The sequence below is a fragment of the Hyperoodon ampullatus genome (assembly GCF_949752795.1).
Source record: "Hyperoodon ampullatus genome assembly, chromosome: 5".
NCBI classification, from domain to species: domain Eukaryota; kingdom Metazoa; phylum Chordata; class Mammalia; order Artiodactyla; family Ziphiidae; genus Hyperoodon; species Hyperoodon ampullatus.
Genome location: NC_136918.1, coordinates 33027905 through 33055896, shown reverse-complemented (window position 1 = coordinate 33055896; position 27992 = coordinate 33027905). Strand labels below are relative to the sequence as shown.

The 27992-nt window shown below is 45.9% G+C and overlaps 1 protein-coding gene across 4 annotated transcripts in view; it reads right to left on the bottom strand.

Moving 5' to 3' along the window:
* The window catches only part of KALRN (kalirin RhoGEF kinase), a gene marked incomplete at both ends in the record, with an annotated part of 640695 nt that overhangs the window by 123856 nt on the left and 488847 nt on the right, over window positions 1-27992 (bottom strand). For all 4 annotated transcript variants that reach the window (XM_079705108.1, XM_079705114.1, XM_079705113.1 and 1 more), the window contains one exon: window positions 2344-2590. In XM_079705108.1, coding sequence (XP_079561234.1) covers window positions 2344-2590 — 247 coding nt within the window. The remainder of the gene's footprint in view (window positions 1-2343; window positions 2591-27992) is intronic.

Genomic DNA, 27992 nt, shown 5'->3' with positions numbered 1-27992 from the left:
GGTGGCCAGCAGGCAGCCAGCTGGATGGGAGAAGGAACAGCTTACTGAATTTCTGCTAAGAGGCCAGTGCTCTGGGCAGGCCCTGGAGAGAGAGGGAGGGGCTTTTCCAGCTGAGGCGTGTGCGTCAGCGCACAGACTTCCAGCCGAGGTCTTGTTAGGGCCATAGTGATGCTCCGTGGAGGACAGAGACTTAAGCCTGACTCTTGAGAGTCCGCGCAGGCGAGAGGCCAGTGAGAGCTCACAGGCTGTCGTTGGAAGGCCCCGCCTAACTGACTTATGCTGGGAGAGAGCAAACGGACTGCCAACAGGAAGAGCCAAGGAAATGCATGATAGGCACGGGGAGTGGTGATTGTAAGAAGCCATGATGGTGTCTGAGGCAGCTGGAAAGCTCTGTGACACACTCCCTGTGTTCTCTCTGGCCTCTAGCTTGCACCCCGCATCCTCAGCTCCATTTTCAGTGAACTCTCTGTTAACTCCCCTCCCTCTGCACTTCTTACCCCGAATGCCCCCACGTCCCCAGCTGAGGCAGGCCAGGGAGGGATGCACCCAGCCAGGCACCAGGGAGGCCAGACCTAGGGCAAGAAGCCACCGGTCTCCCCTTGTAGCCAAGCCCTTCCTGACGGACCACCCCCCACTTGGACATGAGTGACCAGTTAGCCTTTCCTAGCAAATAAATCGCTGTCCTTGCTTTCGTCTCTGGAGATGGGAGTTTTTAGCCATTTTGCTGAATAATCTATGGAGGTGTCATAAAAACTGTAACTTATCATGACACCTAGGATGTACTGAGTGCCAGGCACTGTTCTGAGTGTTTTGTATATCTTATTTCATTTCACGTGCACAATTCTAACCTTTGTGCCCACGTTTTCCCCACGGTCAGACTTCAAGCAGAACCATACTCCCGAGACCCCCTGCTTTTCCCTTCCCTGGTCCCGCGAGTTTCTCTAGGGGCTACTTCAGAGGGCTGAGAGCTGCACCTGCAATTATAGATGCCACACAACTTCCTGACACAGAGAAAAGGCGGAGAAGCGGGTGGTGGCTAAGCCGGCGGAGGGGAGCACAGGTGCGTGTGGAGGGAGGAGAATCAGGTTTTAGTTGCCATTCTCCAGATGGAACCCCCGCCCCGCCCCCCGCGAGGCCCTTGGAAGAGCCAGGCAGCACCAGTGATGCAACCTGCTAGAGCCACCTCGTGGAGGAGAGGAGGAGGTCAGGCTTTTGAGATGGACCCGATGGAATGCCAGCAAGGAAAACATTTTACAAGGTAATTAGTCCGTAGCATCAACAGATCTCCGCGGTGACCCTCGTCCCTTCCTCCCAACAGAACCAGGTCCCTCCCTCTTCCCATCCCATAAATACCTAGCACAGGTCTGCATGGAAACCCTGATGCAGGTTATCTGACCAGTGACAAAAAGAAGCTCAGAACTAAGAGAACTCTGGGTCTGTCCCTCTCTGGGCCTCAGTTTCCTCCATGTAAAACGAGTGACTTCAAGGCCGCTGCCAGCCTTGACTTCTGCAGTGGCTGTCATACTCGAGTGTGCATCAGAATTCCCTGGGGACTTGTTAAGACACAGACTGCAGGGGCCCCCCCATGCGTTTCTGGCCCAGAAGGTCTGGAGTGGGGTCTGAGAATTTGCATTTCTAAAAGTTCCCAGGGGATGCTGATGCTGCCAGTCCAGAGACACCCCTCACACTGGAGAATCACTGTTTTCAGTGGTTCAGTCTGCCCAATGTGAGAAAAAGCGACTAAACAAGCATGTGGAAGGAACACAGAGCTTATATAAAACAGAAGCCAAGGCTCCAGTAATTTGTCTGTCAAAGGCACATAAATGAGTGTCTCAGGCCCTGGCAGGGCTGAGGGGAAGGTTAAACCTGACGCAGTTGTGCTGTGTGTTCCCCTGCAGTTTGCTCGGTCCTTTGTGAAGCGTGAGCAGCTGGGTAGGGGTGAAGGGGCCAGGGAGCCTGCAGTAGCTGTGGAGGGGGAGGGGGTCCGCAGGGAAAGGAGGAGTCTCGGCTTTGGGCCATGGGTAGAAGAGGGCTTTTCTGGAGGTTGGGTGATACAGTGGGAGAGTTAGAAGAGATCTTAGGGGTCATCTAAGTCAACCTTCATTTTTAAGATGAAACTGACTCAGAAAGGTTAAATGACTTTTCCAAGGTCCCATGGCCATTCCATAGCTCTTTCCCTTTAAGCTCGCAGCCCACTTTCTTCACACGTGGGTCCCAGAGAAATCCCACAAGGTCAGAACGGGTTCCTGAGACAAGTGAGTGCTATGATGCTCTTCTAACAAGCAGGCCACGTCCCCAGCAACCTCTGGTCCACATCCCTCCCCAACCCAGCCCCGCCCCTACCTTTCACCAAGGGGAAGAAGCAGTCCATCTCCACGCTGCTTCGGGAGTGGGAGATGCACAGGGTGCTGCTGGGGACCAGGCCCTCCTGTGGGGGACTCCGTTCTGTGGTGCGGACCAGACACCAGCCCGGCCGTTCGCTCGGCCGCTCCAGCAGTTCCACTGTCTGTCCCACCTGGATGCTCAGCTCGCTGCTGTGGCCTGCATTGAAGTCCTGGAGGACCACGGTCAACTCACAGCCGCCAGAGAGCTTGGGGGTGGGGTGGGGTAGAGTAAAACATGAAGGCACGGGGGGAGGAGATGAAGGGGGAAGGTGCAAAGTGTGCGTGAGAACAGAGGAGAGGGGGAAGGAAAAGAGAAAAGAAGGGATTCAGGGTGCAGAGAAGGCAGAAGATGGGAAAGGGAGTTGGGAACAGAAAAGGAAACAAGAAAAAAACATGAAATTAACACAGTGCCATTCAATTACTCAGCTGTTCTCCCTGCAGCAACAGTCTAGAGCCTGCCCAGAATGGGGCTTTGCTTCTAATTCCTTCTTGTTCCACTGCAGTTCTTTTCATTATTCCTTTACCAAGCTTCCAGCTAACTGTGTCCTCCAACCCCTTCCCCAGTAGTCCCTTTACTTCTTCTAATGGTTCCGCCCCGTGCCCCACGCCTGCCTGCACTCCCAGGCCTTGGACTCTTCTGGGCATCATTTCTAACTCGCTCACTCTCACTTGACTCTAGTTGATATTGGGAATAATGGAAGAGAAGACCTCCCTTCCTTCTCACCCCTGAAACCCTCCCCACCCCTACCCCGCGCTGGAGCCATCAGCATAAACAGGAGGCACGAGTGACATAAAAAAGAATGAGCCCTGGGCTTCCCTGGTGGCGCAGTGGTTGAGAGTCCGCCTGCTGATGCAGGGGACGCAGGTTCGGGCCCTGGTCCGGGAAGATCCCACATACCGCGGAGCAGCTAGGCCCGTGAGCCATGGCCGCTGAGCCTGCACGTCCGGAGCCTGTGCTCCGCAGCGGGAGAGGCCGCAACAGTGAGAGGCCCGCGTACCGCAAAAAAAAAAAAAAAAAAAAAAAAGAATGAGCCCTCAACTCAAAGGCAGAAGAAGAAGACTGTTTATCTGGACGGGGAATAGAATTGTTTTACACTAGTTCAGCCACTGGGGACCAGGAGGAAGAGTGGAAAGATGGGCAGGGAAGAAGGGGCACATCTTCCTTAGGATCCGTCCTTAGTGCTCCAGCCTGTCCTCCCTCCAGGCCTGGCACTGCTCCTGGGGCAGAACCGATAAAGCTGGGCAGAGAGACCCCGAGATAGGAACACCCTCTACTAGCTGAGACTTTCACTCTTACCACGAGAAACCATTAGTTATTCATTTGTCTTCTAGAACTCAGCATAAAGCCTCCCTCTTGGAAGAGCTGCTGCACTTAGGGGCAGGGTGACAAGGAGGGAAGGGGAAGAAAGGGAGGCCCAGGGGCCTGGATCGGCAACCTGTTCCTAAGGTTTGGGGGAAAGCCCCCTACCACCTCCAGGTAACTCGCCTTCAGTCTGCACATCTCTGATTTAAGCCTTTAGGGCCTGCACTGTCTGCACCAGCAGCCGCAGTAATGCACTAGTCCAGATATGTTGGGTAGTTATTTCACACATGTTCAGGGAGGCTTCTGCTGAACACTCAGCACAGTGTAAGTAAACACAGTGAGTAGGGAATCAACAAGCTCAGCATTCAGGACTGTGAGAATTTTCTATGAAAGGAAGCTGAATGTTACAGTGGGCTTGCAAAGGTTCACAGGACGTGTCAGACTGACGGTTGCAATATGCATCGTCACCAACCATAAAGCACGGAGTCCACTCTAAACACACACATTTCTACGGATGGGCACAGTACTGCCGTTGGGCTTAGATCAAGAAGAGAAACTTTAGGACAAAAGGTGGGAGATGGAAAGAGACAGAAGAAGAAATAAGCATGGTTTTGGTTCATGTTTTTTTTCCATTTAACTTTCCTGGTCCCATTAAGTGCACAGACCCCACTACCCCACTCTCCTGGTGCTATCTTCCCTGAAGTGTCATTTAGAGAAGGATGTCATGGGATGGGAATACCTCAAGTCTGAAGAGTGTTTTTACAGTGTGTAAAGTACCTTCACATACATTATCCACTCCATCTCTACCTCTTGTATCAAGAAATTTAAGCTCAGACATGTCAAGATCAGTGGTTGGAACACTGAGTGTGCATAACAGTCACACTCAGGGCCGGGAAGTTATTGAAAATGCAGATACTCGAGCTGGGCCCTCCCTTGCCCCGGCCCCCAATTACAGATTATGATTCAGGAGGCCTGGGTTAGGGTCCAGAAATGCATATTTTTAACAAGGAACCTCCCCTCCCCCTGAAACTCACGATTCTGAAAAGGGGGTCCTTGGGATACTGTTTGAGAAACACTGCTAGATGGTTTCCCACAGTCACCCAGCTAGGCTTGAACCCAGACCTCGACTACAAATCCCATGTTCCTTAAACCACACACCACAGGGCAAATTACATATTTTCAGGTATGTTTGTGGTTGGAGAGGGTGGGAGGCACGTGGAGAGAAGAAGACATCAGTGGCTTGAGCTACTGCACCTCTCAGTTTGCTTTAGGAGACCTCCATCAGGTCTCTTAAGCTTTTTGGATTGCAATTCTCGACGAGTCTACACTACATATGAAAAACCGTATCACTGAAACACAAATTGCACTCTGATATTCTGTTTAACTTTTTTCTCAATTGCTGGTGGCATCCCACTAAATCGATTCCACTTTCTACGAATGGACCATCTGTAGGGTGCTAGGCTAGATGACCACGAAATTTCCTTAACTCTGAGAAGCTCTGTTGCTGAGCTTCTATGCCTCCGTGGAGGTCTCCTCTGTGCCTCCCTCAGGTACTCAGGTTCCTTCCCGGGGCCAAAGGTGCACAGGGCCCGAGATGTTACCTGCAGCCTTTTCAGGGCTGGATGTGGCCCTCTGCAGACTGCTGAGGCAAAGCAGAGAGGGCCTGAGGCTCTGGCTGCAAAGAGCCCCGCAGATTCCCAGACACAAGGTTCACCGCACCCTGGGGCAAGGTACAGCCAGACCCAGCCATGGGCAGGTAGGGGGCCAGGGTTGATTGGGGTAGGAGAGCATAGAGCCAGGCTGTGTGTTTGTACAATTCAAAGATCCAGGTCCTGGAGAGAAGCCTGGAAACACCATGAGGTGCTGCTGTCAGGCTGCCCCATCCAGATACACAGGAGGAAGTGGAAGATGACGGATGGGCATTTCTGTGGTGCTCAAGCTCTAGATCCAGCCAAACCCAGTATGAGTCAAATAAAGGGTGGATGTCCTGGTTCCCCTCACCTCAAGGGCTTGGTCATAGAGATTACTACTCGGGGTCCCCACCCAATGGCAATAAGGGAATTCCAAAGAGTGGCAGTCGAGGGGATTAGGAGAAATGGATGAGGCAATGGTCAGGCATGGCTGCCCCCCGAACAATCCCTTATCCTCTCCCCAGAGCAACGGGGAAGTTTTAGGGTACACAGGGGACTTGGGCTTCACACTTGAGAAACACTGCTTCAGAGAGCCCACAATAGAAACAGTACTGGGAAGTTCTAAGAGTCCCTGCTGCTAGGGGAAGGGTCAAGGGCAGAGGAGCCAAGAGATCTTTGAGGAATCTTGGCACACTTGAGACTTTTCCTAGCAATCCTCAAAGTAATTCATTCAGGCTTCGTGCTTTATGCCTTCTGGACTGCGATGCGTCACACCACCTACTGCACGTTAATTACACAGAATGTGCCCCTCATTAACCAATAAACCCAAATCCCTCGCAAATCCTGAACTAGCAGTTGCATAGAAAAGTACACGTGTTTCTTTTTTCTTTCTGTCCGATTCTGGCGTGTGTCTCACAGAGCCCCAGGACCATTATTTTCTCTCCTTCCTCTTCCCATTTCCAAAGGACCAGTGGCTGTGTACCCACCCTCATGGCTTCTCATTGCCTTTGTAGTGAATGGCACCTTCAGAAGTTCCCACCTCCCTCCCTGAGCTAAATCTCTGGTCCCAGGAACGTAAATAGGTTTATCCAAACAGCCTGTTGTAGAAAATGCTGCAAAGAACATTTCTTGTTTTCACCTAATTCTTTTCTTCTCCATAGCTATTTAAGAACTGTTTTAATGTCCTCCTTTGCAAATCTTTAGATTTTAATTTTATGTTTCTTGGCATATTCATTGTCTAATTTTCCCTTTTAGGCCTGCAGATTATTTTTCACATATGGCTTCGTTTTCAACACTCCCTTGTCAGAGATGACCCCTTTTGTGCTTTCCCAACAAAAAGCTGCCGCATATAACCTGTCTCTCAGCTGTTCCCTTGCTTGACTAACTAACCACGGAGACATGGATGGAGCTGGAAAACCACTGCCCACTTACCCTCTTTGCCTCCCTGCTGGGCTTGTCTTTTGGCCACTGGACCCCTCCCTGTAGAGCCGTTCACAGCTGAGGCAGCACAGAAGCCCCTCCGTCTTAACACTTTCTCTCTGTCTCGCAATGGCTATCTCTCCCACATACTGACTTAAAGATGCGTCAATTCCTTGAATAGCTGCTTCCTCCTGCTTTCCCCTAACCAGCCTCCACTCCTACCTCTCTGATGCATCTTTCCTCCCCGCCCCTTGCCCCATCCTCCCATTTCACGGCTCTAAACTTCGACTACTGTCATAATTTCCTCAGTACCCCTGGCCCCTCTTTGCCTGCTTTAACTACCTGCTCTCCCCCCTGCTGCCAGCCATCTGTCCGCAAATCCTGTGTTATCTCAGCCTCACCCTTCTTCACCTGCAGACTTCACTCTGAAATTACCCCATGTAGATCTGTCATCAGGCAACTTGCTGACTTTCCCGGCACTTCAGATGCCCTGCTCTCCACTGAGCTGAGTTATGCTCATCCTCCAAGAAGACAAAGCTACTACGATCAGGTCCTCTCTCTAACTATTTCTCAAGAGAAAAGCAAGCCTTGTGGTGTAGACCCTTTTTACTGACTGAAATGTAAGCACTTGACTTTTCTCTCCATTAGCAGAGTCCCTGATTTCTCTAAGATGACCCCTCAGTAGCCTATTTTCTGTCTTTTCATGATGTACGTTGGGTCTTTTCTATAAGCTCATTGGTTATTCTCTCAATGAACAACATTCCCATTTGAAGGGTGTCCTTAGCCCCATCTCTCACCACCACAGAGGTCAGAGGTGACTCGGGCACCAGGAAGGGCTATCGTGCCCTGTTCAGAACTCCGAGGCCGCATCGTGGTTTTGGATGGATGCTTAACTTCCAAACATTGATCCTATTCCAGATTCTAAGAACAAACTTATTCCTGCTAGAGAAATGTTGGGAGCCTTGACCTGATAGCACAGACTCAGCATGGAGTAAGGTGTGTTGGAGTCTTCTCTGGTTGTACCCCAGTTTCTGTAATCTCCCATCTTTCTCCCTTCACAGTGACCCCCAGCCCCCAGTGAGTCCCAGTCTGGTCTTGGCATGAGTCTTTGGGTGAGGCCTGCTAACCTCTTTTTTTTTTTTTTTTTTTTTTTTTTTTTCGGTAGGCGGGCCTCTCACTGTTGTGGCCTCTCCCCTTGCGGAGCACAGGCTCCGGAGCACAGGCTCAGTGGCCATGGCTCACGGGCCCAGCCGCTCCGCGGCATGTGGGATCCTCCCAGACCGGGGCACGAACCCGCGTCCCCTGCATCGGCAGGTGGACTCTCAACCACTGCGCCACCAGGGAAGTCCCCTGCTAACCTCTTTGATGCTAATTGCCACTTGGATCTCCTCCCATTGCCCCTGAGTCATCATCTGATTCTTTCGCTTCCTTTCCCAGTCTCCCTCCTTTCTGGGTCCAGCCTTTCTTGGTGGAGCCTGTTCCCCTCTTGTCCAGTCCCTGGGTGACATCGTCCTCCAGCCTCTGCGAGGCTTCCCAGAGGGCAGAAGGAGCACCTGTCCCTCAAGTTCCTCCCGCTCCTCAGTGACAGCCATGTGGCCCTCTTTCCAGCGTACAATGCTATACGCCAGAGGAGACTTCATAACCACCCCTGGTTCTTGCTCATATTCGCCAGAAACTATTGCTTTCACGTAGGTCAATTTTTGCTTGGTTACTATTTGGAGATTAACTGAACCTCCTTCTTGTATAAACAGTGTGAGCTAGATCACCCCTGTGAGCTTCCCCATGTTACAGAGAAAGAACATGATTACTCCCTGCGGGGTTTCCAGTGACATCCAGAAACATAGGACTGTACCCCTCCCAACTCTTGTCATTTCAGGCCCTCAGCTTCTGTGTGCTCTGGTAACCTGATTCTCCCAAGGCAGCACAGCCTAGTGGTAAGGCACATACTCTGGAGTCCCTCACCAGCTGTGTGACCAGGGGCAAGTTGTTTAACCTCTTGGTCTCAGTTTGCTCATCTGTAGCATGGGGATAAATCACAGTACCTAGTTCATAGGTTACTATGAGGATTAAATGAGATAACACCTTTACAGTATCAAATGAGATAATACTTTTAAATACTTTTAAAGCACTTAGGACAGTGCCTTGAGCAGAGTTAGCTCTCTAAACGTTTAAAAATAAATTTCAGAGGTATTAATTACTTATTATTTAAATTTGAAGGGAAAGGTAGGAGTAGAGAAGAAATGGAAAAGATAAATCAATTTGATGGTACATTTGCCTGGAAAAAGACTGTACCAGATGTATATATGTATTAATTATGTCATAAATTATTATGTAAATGAATATTTTTTTCCCTTTTCAAAAATCTTAATGGAGTCTTGCCCTAACCCCGGCCAACTAGAAGAACTGACCCTAGCTGTCTAGGGAAGGTGACACGGACACCTTTAAGCATTCCCCAAGTCAGCACGTGCTTTTCCTACTGAAAACAAGGGAATGGTGGGACCCCAGACCCCTTTACGGAAAATGAGGATTCACCACTTCCTTTTCATTCTGCACTGCTTTCCACGAACCTTCCATCTGAAGAAGCTCTCCTTTCCCATGAATCTAACTGGGCACAGTACCTGCCACCTGACTCTACTGCTAGCTGTGATCATCAGCTCCTGACACAGCCTCGCCAAGCACTAGGATCTGATGCTCCGACAGATAGGGAATCATGCTCAGGAGTGCCCATCAAGTAAGTCAGACTTCCCCTCCTGGCTGCCTGCACTCCGACTCCCACATCTAATTCTTCCGCGATGCTTAGGCAGTGCCAGGCATAGAGTTCTGTGAACTAACGTCTACATGTGAATGGCAATGCAGGAGGCCAGGGCTGGTCCAGAAAAATGTGAGGTTGGTAGGTGTCTACTTGCTGCGGTTGAAAGGACACAGAGAAGGCCTGTCAACTCCTGTTCAAAACTGTCATTCTCTCCCCCAACACCCCCTGTGCCTGCTGCCAATACCTGGAAACCCACCATCAGAGATTAATCTCATTTCATTAAGTAATGTCCCTTTCCACAAAACGCCTCAAAGCAGAGTGTGTTTATGACTCCATTCCCAGTAAAATGATGAGAAGCAGTATACGGGTAGCAGGATGCAGTACTCATATGGCTTTAAGCATGAAGATGTTCATAATAGCATTTTTTAATGAGAAAAACTTCACAACTACAACATTGAAAAGCCCCTAAAACTAGAATATAAAAATCTAGCAGGAAGGAAATGGTTACGTTATTATGGTACATCCACTGGTGAATGCTTAACTGTGCAGCCATTAGATATTTATAAAGCTTTATAATAGCTTACAAATTGCTTATCACATACAAAGTAAAAAAGAAAAAAGGACAAGACGTAAAGTTGCTTATACAACTATGTAAAGAACATCAACAACTTAACAACTCTATTCATAGGAAACTAACAAGAAGGAAATTCATCAAAATGTTAAGTTTGGGTTGGGACCTTCAAGATGGCGGAAGAGTAAGACGTGGAGATCACCTCACTCCCCACAAATACATCAGAAATACATCTACACGTGGAACAACTCCTACAGAACACCTACTGAATGCTGGCAGAAGACCTCAGACTTCCCAAAAGGCAAGAAACTCCCCATGTACCTGAGTAGGGCAAAAGAAAAAAGAAAAAACAGAGACAAAAGAATAGGGACGGGACCTGCACCAGTGGGAGGGAGCTGTGAAGGAGGAAAGGTTTCCACACACTAGGAGCCCCTTCGCGGGCGGAGACTGCGGGTGGCGGAGGGGGGAAGCTTCGGAGCTGCGGAGGAGAGCACAGCAACAGGGGTGCGGAGGGCAAAGCGGAGAGATTCCCGCACAGAGGATCAGTGCCGACCGGCACTCACCAGCCCGAGAGGCTTGTCTGCTCACCCGCCGGGGCGGGCGGGGCTGGGAGCTGAGGCTCGGGCTTCGGGGGGTCAGATCCCAGGGAGAGGACTGGGGTTGGCCATGTGAACACAGCCTGAAGGGGGCTAGTGCGCCACAGCTAGCTGGGAGGGAGGACAGGAAAAAGTCTGGAGGTGCCGAAGAGGCAAGAGACCATTGTTTCGGGGTGCGCGAGGAGAGGGGATTCAGAGTGCCACCTAAACAAGCTCCACAGACAGGCGCGAGCCACGGCTATCAGCGTGGACCCCAGAGACGGGCATGAGACACTAAGGCTGCTGCTGCCGCCACCAAGAAGCCTGTGTGCAAGCACAGGTCACTATCCACACCTGCCCTGCCAGGAACCTGTGCAGCCCACCACTGACAGGGTCCTGTGATCCAGGGACAACTTCCACGGGAGAACACATGGCTCGCCTCAGGCTGGTGCAATGTCACGCTGGGCTCTGCCACCGCAGGCTCTCCCCGCATCCGTACCCCTCCCTCCCCCCGGCCTGAGTGAGCCAGAGCCCCCGAATCAGCTGCTCCTTTAACCCCGTTCTGTAAGAGCGAAGAACAGATGCCCTCAGGCGACCTACACGCAGAGGTGGGGCCAGATCCAAAGCTGAACCTCGGGAGCTGTGCGAACAAAGAAGAGAAAGGGAAAGCTCTCCCAGCAGCCTCAGGAGCAGCGGATTAAATCTCCACAGTCAACTTGATGTACCTGCATCTGTGGAATACCTGAATAGACAATGAACCATCCCAAATTGAGGAGGTGGACTTTGGGAGCAATGATATGTATATATTTTTCCTTTCTCTCTTTTTGTGAGTGTGTATGTGTATGCTTCTCTGTGAGATTTTGTCTGTATAGCTTTGCTTTTACCATTTGTCCTAGGGTTCTGTCTGTCTGTATTTTTGTTTTGTTTTCTTTTTTGTGTTTTTGGTTTGGTTGCTCTCTTCCTTCCTTCTTTCCTTCTTTCCTTCCTTCCTTTCTTTCTTTCCTTCCTTCCTTCTCCCTTTTCTTCTGAGCCATGTGGCTGGGTGTTAGGCCTGTGCCTCTGAGGTGGGAGAGCCAAGTTCAGGACACTGGTCCACCAGAGACCTCCCGGATCTACATAATATCAAACAGCGAAAGTTCTCCCAGAGATCTCCATCTCAACGCTAACACCCAGCTCCACTCAACAACCAGCAACCTACAGTTTTGGACACCTTATGCCAAACAACTAGCAAGACAGGAAAGCAACCCCACCCATTATCAGAGAGGCTGGCTAAGATCATAAAAAAGTCACAGACACCCCAAAACACACCACCAGATGTGGTCCTGCCCACCAGAAAGACAAGATCCAGCCTCATCCACCAGAACACAGGCACTGCTCCCCTCCACCAGGAAGCCTACACAACCCACTGAACCAACATTAGCCACTGGGGGCAGACACCAAAAACAATAGGAACTACGAACCCACGGCCTGCAAAAAGGAGACCCCAAACACAGTAACTTAAGCAAAATGAGAAGACAAACACACAGCAGATGAAGGAGCAAGGTAAAAACCCACCAGACCAAACAACTGAAGAGGAAATAGGCAGTCTACCTGAAAAAGAATTCAGAGCAATGATAGTAAAAATGATCAAAAATCTTGGAAATAGAATGGAGAAAATACAAGAAACATTTAACAAGGATCTAGAGGAACTAAAGAGCAAACAAACAGTGATGAACAACACAATAAATGAAATTAAAAATTCTCTAGAAGGAATCAATAGTAGAATAACTGAGGCAGAAGAACGGATAAGTGACCTGGAAGATAAAACAGTGGACGTAACTACTGCAGAGCAGAATGAAGGAAAAAGAATGAAAAGAATTGAGGACAGTCTCAGAGACCTCTGGGACAACATTAAACACACCAACATTCGAATTATAGGGGTCCCAGAAGAAGAAAAGAAAAAGAAAGGGACTGAGAAAATATTTGAAGAGATTATAGCTGAAAACTTCCCTAACATGGGAAAGGAAATAGTTAATCAACTCCAGAAAGCTCAGAGAGTCCCATACAGGATAAATCCAAGGAGAAACATGCCAAGACACATACTAATCAAACTATCGAAAATTAAATAAAAGAAAAAATACTAAAAGCAGCAAGGGAAAAACAACAAATAACATACAAGGGAATCCCCATAAGGTTAACAGCTGATCTTCCAGCAGAAACTCTGCAAGCCAGAAAGGAGTGGCAGGACATATTTAAAGTGATGAAAGGGAAAAACCTACAACCAAGATTACTCTACCCAGCAAGGATCTCATTCAGATTTCATGGAGAAATTAAAACATTTACAGACAAGCAAAAGCTAAGAGAATTCAGAACCACCAAACCAGCTTTACAACAAATACTAAAGGAACTTCTCTAGGCAGGAAACATAAAAGAAGGAAAAGACTTACAATAAAAAACCCAAAGCAATTAAGAAAATGGTAATAGGAACATACATATCGATAATTACCTTAAATGTAAATGGATTAAATGCTCCAACCAAAAGACATAGACTGGCTGAATGGATATAAAAACAAGACCCATATATATGCTGTCTACAAGAGACCCACTTCAGATCTAGGGACACAAACAGACTGAAAGTGAGGGGATGGAAAAAGATATTCCATGCAAATGGAAATCAAAAGAAAACTGGAGTAGCAATTCTCATATCAGACAAAATAGACTTTAAAATAAAGACTATTACAAGAGACAAAGAAGTACACTACATAATGATCAAGGGATCAATCCAAGAAGAAGATATTTCAATTGTAAATATTTACGCACCCAACATAGGAGCACCTCAATACATAAGGCAAATGCTAACAGCCATAAAAGGGGAAATCGACAGTAACACAATCATAGTAGGGGACTTTAACACCCCACTTTCACCAATGGACAGATCATATAAAATGAAAATAAATAAGGAAACACAAGCTTTAAATGATACATTAAACAAGATGTACTTAATTGGTATTTATAGGACATTCCATCCAAAAACAACAGAATACACTTTCTTCTCGAGTGCTCATGGAACATTCTCCAGGATAGATCATATCTTGGGTCACAAAGCAAGCCTTGGTAAATTTAAGAAAACTGAAGTCATACCAAGTATCTTTTCCAACCACAACACTATGAGACTAGATATCAATTACAGGAAAAAAATCTGTAAAAAATACAAACACATGGAGGCTAAACAATATAATACTAAATAACCAAAAGATCACTGAAGAAATCAAAGAGGAAATCAAAAAATACTTAGAAACAAATGACAATGAAAACATGACGATCCAAAACCTATGGGATGCAGCAAAAGCAGTTCTAAGAGGGAAGTTTATAGCAACACAATCCTACCTCAAGAAATAAGAAACATCTCAAATAAACAACCTAATCTTACACCTAAAGCAATTAGAGAAAGAAGAACAAACAAACCCCAAAGTTAGCAGAAGGAAAGAAATCATAAAGATCAGATCAGAAATAAATGAAAAAGAAATGAAGGAAACAATAGCAAAGATCAATAAAACTAAAAGGTGGTTCTTTGAAAAGATAAACAAAATTGATAAACCATTAGCCAGACTCATCAAGAAGAATAGGGAGAAGACTCAAATCAATAGAATTAGAAATGAAAAGGGAGAAGTAACAACTGACACTGCAGAAATACAAAGAATCATGAGAGATTACTACAAGCAACTATATGCCAATAAAATGGACAAGCTGGAAGAAATGGACAAATTCTTAGAAAAGCACAACCTTCTGAGACTGAACCAGGAAGAAATAGAAAATAAAACAGAGCAATCACAAGCACTGAAATTGAGACTGTGATTAAAAATCTTCCAACAAACAAAAGCTCAGGACCAGATGGCTTCACAGGAGAATTCTATCAAACATTTAGAGAACAGTTAACACCTATCCTTCTCAAACTCTTCCAAAATATAGCAGAGGGAGGAACACTCCCAAACTCATTCTACAAGGCCACCATCACCGTGATACCAAAACCAGACAAAGATGTCACAAAGAAAGAATATCACAGGCCAATATCACTGATGAACATAGATGCAAAAATCCTCAACAAAATACTAGCAAACAGAATCCAACAGCACATTAAAAGGATCATACACCATGATCAAGTGGGGTTTATCCCAGGAATGAAAGGATTCTTCAATATATGCAAATCAATCAGTGATACAGCATATTAACAAATTGAAGGATAAAAACCATATGATCATCTCAATAGATGCAGAAAAAGCTTTTGACAAAATTCAACATCCACTTATGATAAAAACTCTCCAGAAAGTGGGCATAGAGGGAACTTACCTCAACATAATAAAGGCCATATATATGACAAACCCACAGCCAACATCGTTCTCAATGGTGAAAAACTGAAACCATTTCCACTAAGATCAGGAACAAGACAAGGTTGCACACTCTCACCACTATTATTCAACACAGTTTTGGAAGTTTTAGCCACAGCAATCAGAGAAGAAAAAGAAATAAAAGGAATCCAAGTCAGAGAAGAAGAAGTAAAGCTGTCACTGTTTGCAGATGACATGACACTATACATAGATAATCCTAAAGATGCTACAAGAAAACTACTAGAACTAATCAATTAATTTGGTAAAGTAGCAGGATACAAAACCAATGCACAGAAATCTCTTGCATTCCTATACAATAATGATGAAAAATCTGAAAGAGAAATTAAGGAAACACTCCCATTTACCATTGCAAGAAAAAGAGTAAAATACCTAGGAATAAACCTACCTAAGGAGACAAAAGACCTGTATGAAGAAAACTATAAGACACTGATGAAAGAAATTAAAGACGATACAAACAGATGGAGAGATATACCATGTTCTTGGATTGGAAGAATCAGTATTGTGAAAATGACTATAGTACCCAAAGCAATCTACAGATTCAATGCAATCCCTATCAAATTACCAATGGCATTTTTTACAAAACTAGAACAAAAAATCTTAAAATTTGTATGGAGACACAAAAGACCCCGAATAGCCAAAGCAGTTTTGAGGGAAAAAAACAGAGCTGGAGGAATCAGACTCCCTGACTTCAGACTATACTACAAAGCTACGGTAATCAAGACAATATGGTACTGGCACAAGAACAGAAATATAGATCAATGGAACAGGATAGAAAGCCCAGAGATAAACCTACGAACCTATGGTCAACTAATCTATGACAAAGGAGGCAATGATATACAATGGAGAAAAGACAGCCTCTTCAATAAGTGGTGCTGGGAAAATCGGACAGCTACATGTAAAAGAATGAAATTAGAACATTCCCTAACACCATATACTAAAATAAACTCAAATGGATTAAAGACCTAAATGTAAGGCCAGACACTATCAAACTCTTAGAGGAAAACATATTCAGAACACTCTGTGATATAAATCACAGCAAGATCCTTTTTGACCTACCTCCTAGAGAAATGGAAATAAAAACAAAAATAAACAAATGGGACCTAATGAAACTTCAAAGATTTTGCACAGCAAAGGAAACAAAAAACAAGATGAAAAGACAACCCTCAGAATGGGAGAAAATATTTGCAAATGAATCAACTGACAAAGGATTAATCTCGAAAATTTACAAGCTGCTCATGGAGCTCAATATCAAAAAACAAACAACCCAATCCAAAAATGGGCAGAAGACCTAAATAGACATTTCTCCAAAGAAGATATACAGATTGCCAACAAACACATGAAAGAATGCTCAACATCACTAATAATTAAAGAAATGCAAATCAAAACTACAATGAAGTATCACCTCACACCAGTCAGAATGGCCATCTTCAAAAAATCTACAAACAATAAATGCTGGAGAGGGTGTGGAGAAAAGGGAACCCTCTTGCACTGTTGGTGGGAATGTAAATTGATACAGCCTCTATGGAGAACAGTATGGAGGTTCCTTAAAAACCTAAAAATAGAACTATTATACGACCCAGCAATCCCACTTACTGGGCATATACCCTAAGAAAACCATAATTCAAAAAGAGTCATATACCACAATGTTCATTGCAGCTCTATTTACAAGAGCCAGGACATGGAAGCAACCTAAGTGCCCATCGACAGATGAATGGATAAAGATGTGGCACATATATACAATGGAATATTACTCAGCCATAAAAAGAAATGAAAGTGAGTTATTTGTAGTGAGGTGGATGGACCTAGAATCTGTCATACAGAGTGAAGTAAGTCAGAAAGAGAAAAACAAATACCATATGCTAACACATATATGGAATCTAAATGAAAAAAAAAATGGGTATGAAGAACTTAGGGGCAAGACAGGAATAAAGACCCAGATGTAGAGAATGGACTTGAGGACATGGGCAGGGGGAAGGGTGAGCTGGGATGAAGTGAGAGAGTGGCAAGGACTTATATATACTACTGAATGTAAGATAGATAGGTAGTGGGAAGCAGCCGTATAGCACAGGGAGATCAGCTTGGTGCTTTGTGACCACCTAGAGGAGTGGGATAGGGAGGGTGGGAGGGAGACACAAGAGGGAGGAGATATGGGGATATATGTATATGTATAGCTGATTCACTTTGTTATAGAGCAGAAACTAATGCATCATTGTGAAGCAATTATGCTCCAATAAAGATGTTAAAAAAATAAATTTAAAAAAAAGATTGGCTTTGTTGGATGGGGAACTCTCCATAATTTTCCCCTCCTTTCTAATTTCCAGTATTACCCAATATTTCCTACCCAGAAGTTATTTTATAATGAAAGTAACAAAAACAACAATAACAACCTGTAAGACAAGTTAACAGCGTAATGGGAGAAAAATGAAACAAAACAAATATTCCAAGGAGGTATAATACTTTCAGGGAAAAAAGGGATCATGGATGGATGGATAGTTCCCAGTTTTGCTCCAGGACCATCACATGAGCTTTGGGAAAGTGGAAAGTTGCTGCTGATGGCTCAGTGTAGCGCTTCAAAATCTGTCCCTGTAGACCTTTGTCTCTGTACTCCTGTGAAAGCCAGATGACCTCTCCTGAAACCAAGTCCCTTTACTGGAGTTTACTGCTCTGTTTTCATTTTGAGTTAAATTTTTGAGACAGAAGTGTGAAGTCATGTCTGGGCATTGAGGAATACTGCTGTGGAGCTCTGGGCCATCTTCAATTTGCACGTTCATAGCCCATGGAACTGCCAGGTCCAAATGAGTCTGCAGCTGATGATTTGCTTTATCTTTGTTTGCTGGAGCTGGGGCTGCAGCTGAGGAGCTGTTTGGTTTAGTTGTTTCCCATGGTGCTGAGATGGAGGTCAGAACCACAGAGGGGCACAGACGGGGCCTGTTGTGTCAGTCTCATGAACTGCACAGTAATTAACAGCAGGAAGTATGCAGGGGCAGGACTCAGGAGGCCTTGGTGCGGGTGTGACATTGGGAAAATCCCTTCCCCTCTGCACACCTGAATTTCCTCGTTCTTAAGATGAGGCGATTGGACTTCAGGGCCCCTTGCTTTCTACGAATGGAGCAGTTTCTACATTTACTCTTTAACACACAGCCCTATTTAATTTTCTTGAGCACCTATCATTACCGCATTGTCCTGTTTGTTAACTTATTGGTTGTTACATTACACATCAGAATGTAAGATTCAGGAAGGGGTGCAAGATCCAGGAGCATTCTCTGTCTTGCTTACGGTTGCATCTCCTGAGTCTAGAGGGATGCCTGGCACACGGGAGCTGATCAATAAATACCTCTTGAATGCACGAGTGAATAAACGTAGCTGGGATGTCTAGTTACAACGCCTGAGAGGTCTCTCTCATTGGCTACCCACCTATTCCTGTCACTGTCTTCCAACCCCACAGTTTATGTTCTGGGACCCTTTTCAAAAAAAATTATCTTGCCCTTAATTATTTGGCCATATCTCCACTAATTCCTACAGCTGACAAAAACAACATAAGGGGAGAAGTTATAAATCCAGAAGCACAAAGAAATGGGAGGTAATAGTAGATAAGAGAAGTCAACATTTTTTTTTTAAATAACAGAACATAACGGCCAGAGTGGCATCTGACTTGGTATGATGGAGCCCATGAGATGCCAGTTCCCTCCAATTAGCCCTGCATGACGATCGTCAGGAAGCCTCAGGAAGTGGAAACACCAGGCAGCATGGAGGGTAGGAGTACAGGTGGGACTAAAGAGGGAAGATGGATTGAAAGTCCGTAAAGGGAGAAGACCTAGTCCCCCTTCTACCCAATGTACACTTTCCTGAAAAATTGACATCCACTGAACATCTACATACAGACTAAGGAAATGTCCACATTCTTGTCCCTCTTGGCTCCCAGGATACTGGCCGTCAAATATAAACATTTTAGGCAGATTTGAGGCTCTTTCATAGGAGAAACCAAAGAGATGTACAGAAACTCAAATACTGACAGTTGGAGATCCCTCCGCCCAAAGCTGGACTGCTCTGCCAGATCACCAACAGTGAAACCTTCCAGTCAACAAGCTCCTTCCATTACAAAGAATATCTGGTCAGCTTTCTTGGTGCCTTAAGATTCAGCAAGGATCACCAGACTTCTCAGAAAAGTCTCTCTGATGGAGACCAAACTAGGCAAACAAAGAGGACCAGGAAGTCAGAGGGAACAAAATGCAGGCAGGACGATAAAACCTCAACAACACTATAATATCCTCAGAGAGATAAGAGAGGATCTTCTATCGATGAAAAAAGAACAAGCTGCTACAGAAAGGGGAAAACTTACAGGATGAGAAAGAGCTCTTAGAAACTAAAAATATGGTTGAAAGGAAACATTTCACACACGGGTTGGAGAGATCTAGTCAAATTTTCCAGAAAGTAGAATAAGAACACCAATAGAGGGAAATAAGGGAAAATAGAAGAAAATTAGAGAATCAATCTAACAAGCTTTAGATAGAATGGAAAAGAATAAATGGTAAAGAAAAATTCCCAGGACTGAAGGGCATGAATTGCTAAATTGATACAATGTTCTAAGTGCTTGCTATAATCAATTTTAAAAAGACCCACTCTAAAGCACAGCACTGGAACGTAATGGCAGTAAAAAGGGCGTTCTAAAAGCTTTCAGAGAGGAAGAAAAAAAAGTCAGGTAAAACCCAACAAATCAAGAATCATAATGACAGCAGATTGCAGCAACATTAAACATAAAAGAAAATGGAGCAATTTCTTCAAAATTCTGAGTGAGAATGATTTCCAACCTAGAATTCTATGCCCAAACCATCAGCAAGACAAGGGTACACTAAAAGCATTTTCAGACTTTAAAGACTCAAAAGTTTGCCTCAACAAGCATTCAGTGAGTATTATGATTCCCATTTGCTGTTTTCCCAATTTTCCTTTCATTCGCTTTATTTTCTTTGTTTCTCTTAAAGTGATACACCTTTGATATACACAAAATAAAATGAATCCTTCATTCCCTTTAAAAAAAATGAATAGGTAGACAGATTGAGAAATGCCTGAACCACAAAATGGTTTTTGATTTTAGCAAAGCCTTCATCCAAGACTTACATGATAACCTTTTAGCCAAAACAACAAAATGTGGGCTGAGATGATGATGGAACTGTTATGTGGATTCATGGCCTATTAGAGGTGAAAGGAATCTGGGGGTTCATCGGATCCAATCCTCCCATTTTACAGTTGAGAAAAATAAATCCCTCAAAGAGAAAGGGACTTATCTAAGGAAGATAGTGTCTGGAAGACAGTGGATACTCAATAAACATTTGTTGCTTGAATGAGTGCATTAGTAAGTAAATGAGTTAAATCAGAGATTATTCAACCCTTTTAACTCATACCTGGAAAAACTGAGGATCTCAAACTAGTCGGTAGCGGGGCCAAGACCAGACTCAGGTTTTCAAATTTAGGCTCAGGACGCTTTTCACTAAACTTTGCTAGATTAGTGATTGCATCGCTCTAGGAGAATACACAAGGCTCTAAGTCCATGCTCCTACCTAATGCACTGATATATGGAAGCGATGTCATTGTGGGAGGATGGCTTTCAAATCCACGCTGCAGAGGACGCAGAGCTGGGAGAGGCCGCTAGGATTACAGATCACAGGAGCCCAGGGCCTTCATGGGCTTCTCACTGGCCTCCTACTCAAGGCGGGGCCCTTTTAAAGATATCCTGCTGTCTGCTTTATGACACTGTTCCCTGCTGGTGGAGAGCTGTGGTTTTAAGAACATTTTCCTTGTATTTGTAATTTCCATCCACGATTCTCAGTCTGCCTTCTAGGGTAGTATAGAAGAAATCTTTCTTCAACAGAGCTTCACATAGGTAAGACTAGATCAAGGATTTCTTAAGTCTTCTTTTTTCCAAACATTCCTTCCAACGGCTCTAGAATGTGTGGTTTCCAATATTTTCTTCATATTCTTCTGGATAAACTTCAGTATGTCACTGTCCCTCCTAATAGGGGGCCCCTAGAACTGAATCCAACCCCTTAGGCAGAGTCTTCAGCACAGACTAAGGCACGTGCTCACTTCCCAGGAGTAGCTGCTATACTTCTACCTATGTGGTCTGAGAGTCTCTTAGTTAAGTCAAGCTGTTGGCATCTACTAAGCAGTATCTACTGCAAAGCCCAGTCTGATTCACAGGGTCTTCTCAGGCCTGCTCCTTCCCTTTCTTTACTTGGGGCTCTGACACTTTTAACTCAGAGAATTTTCTTTTTATCTTCATTAAATGAGATTTTCTAGCTAAAGCATAGTGTTCTTGACTCTCTCATCTGTCACAGTGGTGATTCTTCCAGTTTTGTGTCATCTGTAAACCTGAAATTTATGCTTCACTGTGTTCACCCAAGTGAGAGATAAAAATGGAGAAAAAGATAGGAACAAGGACAGAGCTCAAAGATACTATGCTGTAGGCTCCTAACAGATGACCAGATCCACACAGAGGAGGAACTAGACTTGCTCCTGGGCACAGTAACTTCCCCCACCAAGGGGGGAAGTTACAGGGCTTCAGATTTGGCTTAACGTTTATTCATTTGATCATTCACCATGAATTTATCAAACGCTGGTTAGAGCTCTCCAGCAAGGAGGAGGGAAATGCAAATGGATACAGAATTCCGTAGGTCTGCTCCTTATCTCTGTCCTCCCCACCCAGGCTTCAGAACCATCTAGGCTAGGCACAAGCTGTCCATAGAGATGGGGCCGGGGTGGGGCGGGTTAACAGCTATGCAATGAACTTGGGCCTCTGCGACACTGACCCTTAGTCTGGAGATAACTGTCCTGCCAAGAGGGAGGCATCTCCTGGCTCCTCTGTGCTTGCCCGAGGCTTTCCATACTGCTGATCTGACTTGCCTTGGCAGGAAGGCACTCTCTTGCAAACACGCACCATAGCCTGGGAAAGAGCCTAGGGGAATGGCTTTGGAAACCCCAAGATTATTTGCAGCAGAGGGAGGAGAGGCGGCTGGGAGAAATGAGATTACAAAGAGCAACTCTCCAGGTAGATGAGAAGTTGTGGGCTGCCCCCAGGCTTTCCTGCAAGTTGTCCACTGCGTGGGTTGTGCAGCCCTGAAAAGTTGAACCTCAGGGGAAATCCAGCCACAGACCAGAGAGGATTTCACAAAAATGCAAAATGCTATCAAACCTCAGTTATTCAGATATGAGTCACCATTTCCCATTTTGAGAGTTATTAGGCCTAAAGTCAGACTGCTAGGTTTGAATCTGTCTCCATCATTACTATTAGTGTAACCTTGAGCAAGTTAATTAGCCTGGCTTTGGCTCATTTTTCTTAGCTATAAAATAGGGGTATTATTAATTCCTACCATATAGAGTTATTGCAAGGATTACAGGCATTAACACAGGTAACACTGACACACATTACATGCCCAACAAATGTTACCTATTGTTTATACAGTAATCATAACTTGGCATGTACTCGAGACATGGTTTCTACACTGATACCTTGTATCTAGGGAATAGAAATCCATTTCCAAAGCATCCTTAATGACCCATATTGAAGGAAACTGGTAGACTGGGAAAAAAAAGAAAAGCAATCATATATTCCCAAGCCCAGGTTAAAAGGTTGAGGATATGATTTGGGCTACAACTTTCCTTTATGGGGGCATGAATGTGGACTTCCCTCCTCTTCCTACACCAGACCTCCTAGAGAGACAACAGACTGACATCAAGCCAGGAAGGGATTTCTTAGAACTATTTGCCAAATCAGGCTGGATAACACATTCACGCTGTGGTGATAGGGTGGAGGTGTCCATTCACACATAGAAATCTGGCAAAACGATCCCTGGAAAGAGGCCACACTTCCCCCTAATTGACCAGGGAATACCAGTCAGCCTGATTATTATTGGCTAATCTGAGCACAGGCAGCATGGAATTGGGAAGAGGGCATGGGTGAGATTCAGGGGTGACCTGTTGACCTCATGAGAGAGGGGCTGGTCTCAGCCCTTGCTGAGCATGGAAGAGAGAGCCGGCCAGCTGCTGGTGGGCTTGGGGGTGAGTTACAAATTCACATTCAAAAGAAGCACATTCTCCATGCTTTGACTCAGAAAGCAAACACCCATAGTGACTGTCTCCTAGGCCAAAAGAGATGCCAGGGGACATCCTGTTAATTTCTCATTTTCAAGCTGAAAAAGATGAATGGCCCTTTATGGCGTACAAAACTCTTTCACAGACATTATCTGATCCTCATGGATCCCTGATTTTACAGAAGAGGAAACTGAGGCTCAGCAAAGGGAAATGACAGGCTCAGGGTCAAGGATAGCAAATCGCAAAGGTAGGACTCCAAGTCTTATGAGTGCAGTTATCTCATCCAGGCTTATTCGCTTATTCTCCAGCCAGCCACTGTGCTGGGCACAGCGCACAGAGCAGCGAGGCAGACAGCTGTGATGACCTGCCCTCACCAAGCTTACTGTCTGTTGTGGAACACACATCACGCGAGCACCTGAGTGTCATGACAGGGGAACTGTGAGATGCTGGCCCAGGGATGACGAATGGGGCTCCTCAGAAGTGATGTGCTCCTCCCGTTACTGCCCGCCATGGATACTGCCGTGGTTGTGTCTGCTCTGAGCTGTTTCTGTTATTAGCTTCAGCCCCTCCCTGGGCTGGGACAGTGGACAACAACTTCACTCCTGCTTACCCACCAGCCGGGGGATTCCAGAGCACCTGCCTCTTTCCTATGCTGGCCTGCTCAGCTCCATCACCACCGGGCCGTCTCCAACTGTGCTGGCTCCGCCCTGGTGGTGGCAGCTGGAGGAGTTGCCAGCTCTGCAGATGAATGATCCAGAAGAAGTGCCCAGCAAGGAGAGAGCAGCAGCAACAGAAAGGGTTCCCAGAGTCTTACAGCGGCTTCCCTAAAAGTTGTCAGGTTTTTGCTGTCAGTGAATCACCATTAGGATTTCCCCTCATTCCTGGTCCTATCCTCCCCCCATTCAGTGTGAAGACGGGCCTTGATCTGTGACCCCACGCTTCTCACTTTTCCAGGTTCACCCACTATTGGGTGAGTCCTAATGGGATTTTCTGCTTCTATCTGCTGCCGTTGGCTGGTTTTGCTCTGGGACTGACTGCCACCCCAAGCCTCGAGTGTGGTTCAGGACAGCGTATCTTCCTCACCACTGTTTCCCCACCTGTTACCAACTACCAGGATGCTCCTGCTGGACGCTGCTTACTACCTGTTCCCTACTACCTATGCATGATCTGTGATCCAGCTCCATCTTAACCCCTTAACTTTCAATTCAGATCAGCTCTCCAGGAACACAAGAGCAAAAGCACAGTGCCAGTGGCATGCAGTGGCCACTAGAGGGAAGCAAAAACTAGGGAATAGCTGCACCTGGGTTGCTTCACCAGAAGGCTTGACCCTACCCCATGTGGGAAATACAAGATGGACAGTTGCAGAGTGCCTGGAACACAGTAGGTGCTCAATAAATGTTTCCTGGATGAAATTCCTAATTTTAGACTTAACAAAGCAGAGACCAGGACAAGTGAACATGATGTGATCACAAAATTAGTGTCAGGGGCTTCCCTGGTGGCACAGTGGTTGAGAGTCCCCCTGCTGATGCAGGCGACATGGGTTCGTGCCCCGGTCCGGGAAGATCCCACATGCTGTGGAGCGACTGGGCCCGTGAGCCATGGCTGCTGAGCCTGTGCGTCCGGAGCCTGTGCTCCGCAACGGGAGAGGCCACAGCAGTGAGAGGCCCGCGTACCGCAAAAAAAAAAAAAAAAAAATTAGTGTCAGGGCCTCATCTTCTTGGTTCTGAGGCCAGCATGCCTTTACATCACATGGTCCATGGGTCCTCCCCATCCTCCCCTCCCCTTCCTCCCTCTCTGCTCCCTCCTCTACTATTTAACCAAGATCAACTACCTGCCCATCCAAATTCCAAAACATTCTTGAACAAAACTGTAGTCATTTGTGACCCTTTTCTTCGTCCCTTATATCTGATTTGTCACCTGTTCCTGCCAGGTTATGGAAAACCTCTTTCTCGTCTTTTGGACAGCTCCTCGCTAATCCAGGCCCTCACCACCCACCTCTGCATTTCTGCGGGTGTCTCCTCCATGCTCCAGCTTCGTCTTAATACTCTATTATTTCAAGTTCACATTAACTTTGCTGTGTCTGTCCCTTCAAATTCTACCAGCTTCATCCTGGCTTCACAGCCTCTCATAATCCTCCCATTCACTTGTTCGACCCAACTTCCACTACTTGTCCAGAGATTTTCTCTGCTTGATCTCTTGCTGGTGCCCCGATAGGTCCAGGTCATTTCTGCCTCTGGACTGCTGTTGATGGGTGGGTGACACTCCAACTGAAAGCTTCCCTTATCCTCTGCAGACCTTGTCTTCCCCACCGTTGAAGGGCAAGCACAGCTCTCGATTCCCCACATCTCATGTCTCTCACGTTCTCTGGCAGTGGTCTGCACAATGGGCTTTCCCCTTCCCGGGACTAAAATTGTCTGTCCAATGTGTTTGATACTGAAGCAGTCAGAAGGACACAGCCCTCCCTTTAGATGGCGTGTGTATATAAGAAAACTTATAGTATTTTGGCTATTTGGCTTAGTTACTGAATAGTCAGTTTTAGAGTGCCTTCTTAGTTTTATCAATGTTCTCCTACTCTATGGCATTGTTTCAACAATGGAGCATCCCAGAGCTCTGTGTTTGGTACCAGCCAAAATGACTGTGAGTGTGTGTCACGTCACAGCATTCTTCTTCATCATTTTCAGCTTCTTGGTTTTTTTCCTACTAAAATACATCAATATTTGTAACCCAGAACCTGTGTTTCAGGTGGTAGTGGTGGCAATGGGGTACAGGTGCATGAGGGAACCGGTAAGGCTAGGAGTTCACTGGAGGAAAATACGGTGGTTTATAGGCTGGATTTTGAACTTAGTAGCCTGAGTCTGAATCCAGGTTCTACCACTGACTAGCTGTGTTACCTTGGCAATGCTGAAGATACAAGGTCTAAGTTCCTCATCAGAAATACTGAGGTACTAAAATTAACAGAGGTGCCGTTTTGATTAAAGATAATAATGCATGTGAAGCACCTGATATCCAGTTAATGGCTGTTGTTCTTGTTATTATTACTATTGTCATTATTATTGGGTGTGATTGGTTGAGTCATTGAGTGTAGATGCAACAGTCCCTCTTCTCTTAGAGAGAGAAATTATTCATTTTATTTTAAAACTTTTGATAATATACATACAGAGAAGTGCATCTATCAGCTCAATGAATTTTCTCAAACTGAACACACCTGTGTGATCAGCACCCCAACCCCAGAAAAGAACATGAGCAGCACCTGAAGCCTCACTCACACTCGCTTCCAGGCACAGCCCCCCACAACCCATTATTCATTACATTTTTTTTTTTTTTTTTTACGGTACGCGGGCCTTGTTGATGAAAAGGATAACGAGGGTGGTGTTTGCTTCTTCTGAAAACAGCATTAAATCTTAAAATATTTTAGGACCCCTTTTTAAAATGGAATTAAATTAGTAGCTGATGAGCACTCTCTGGGCTGCGTGCCCATTCCCCTGATAAAGCACACTCTCCAGTCTTTCTGTTGCCTCTCCTGCTTGCACGAAGGAAAATTTGAGACAAAGGAGACAATTGAGGACAAAAGCTCTCCTGTGCTCAGTCTCTGCCTTCTCAACCATAAAGGCAGGTGTAGGCTGGGCTGTGTTCTGACGTTGGGCTGAGAGGAGATTTCACAAAGTTAAGACATAGTTGCCCTCCTTATCTAAAATCATGATCCCTTAGAGATGGCTGGACTCTCTGGGCCTCAGAGAAGCTCCATCAGGGTGGGGCATGGCACAGATCCCCTACCTGCCTTAACAGTGAAGGCTGAACAGAGATTAATGCCACATCCATGACCAGGGCAGCAGTCTCCTCACCGCAAGGGGGGCGCCCAGCCTCCTGCCCCGGCCTCTGGGCAGAGGACACCAGGAACCCAGCCTGGGGGCCGACTTCTTTTCTGGCCAAGCACAGGAAGCAGAAGTCCCTCACCCGCTGGGCTTCCGGGAACAGCTCTGTGTCTCCGTGTGAGGTTCCCACACTTCAACACAGCTACTGCCGGCTGCTGCAAGATGGATTTTTTTTTTTATCTCAGCACGTGAGGTTTGAGAAAGGAAAGGCCCCTTACACGTCAGGGAAGTTGAAAATTAGAGCAAGAAATTCATGATTCATTCCCTAGGTGTAAAGCCACTGTCATATGTGCCACAAATGCCACTGAATTTCCCAGGCCTAGTGTTGGTCTCAAGCTCACTGGCAAAGGAAGGAGAACACGAAAGACCCCAATCTTTAGAGAGTTTCACCCTTCCTATACCAGAAAGAGAAAATGAAGAATGAAATGCTCGTTGCTAGAGTAAGAGTCAGAATTTTTGGTCACCATGCAGCAAGTCAGATGTTAGGTAACACAGCAAGTATAGGGGCCTTCCTAGCGTTGTACATTCTTCAATACAGCCAGACCGTGGAGGAAGAGCACACACATCACCTCTGACCTTAAAACTTAAGTGAATCCCCTTTGCGCATAAGAAAAACCTAACCGCTTCACAACATCCTCGAGCACCTGCCTCCTCAGCCTTCCCTTCTGCCACAGCAGCCCTCCATCCACAGGCCCAGCCATGCAGACGGCCAGGCCCTGAACATCCATCCGAGGGCCTCTGGTCAGCTGTCCCATCTGCCTGGAACACCCTGCCCTCCAGCGCCCACCTGCCAAGTTCTCCTGCTCCTTTATGGTTGAGCTCAATTTCCTTATGTCCCGATTATGAATTATTACTCATTCAACAAATACTTATTGAGTGCTTACAATGTGCCAGGCACTCCTTTAGGGGCTAGGGGTTCAGCACTGAACAAAAGAAACACTTCTGCCCTCATGGAGTTTGCATTCTTGTAGGGGAGGTGGGCAGTAAACAAGATAAATAGGCAAAATAGGCAGCA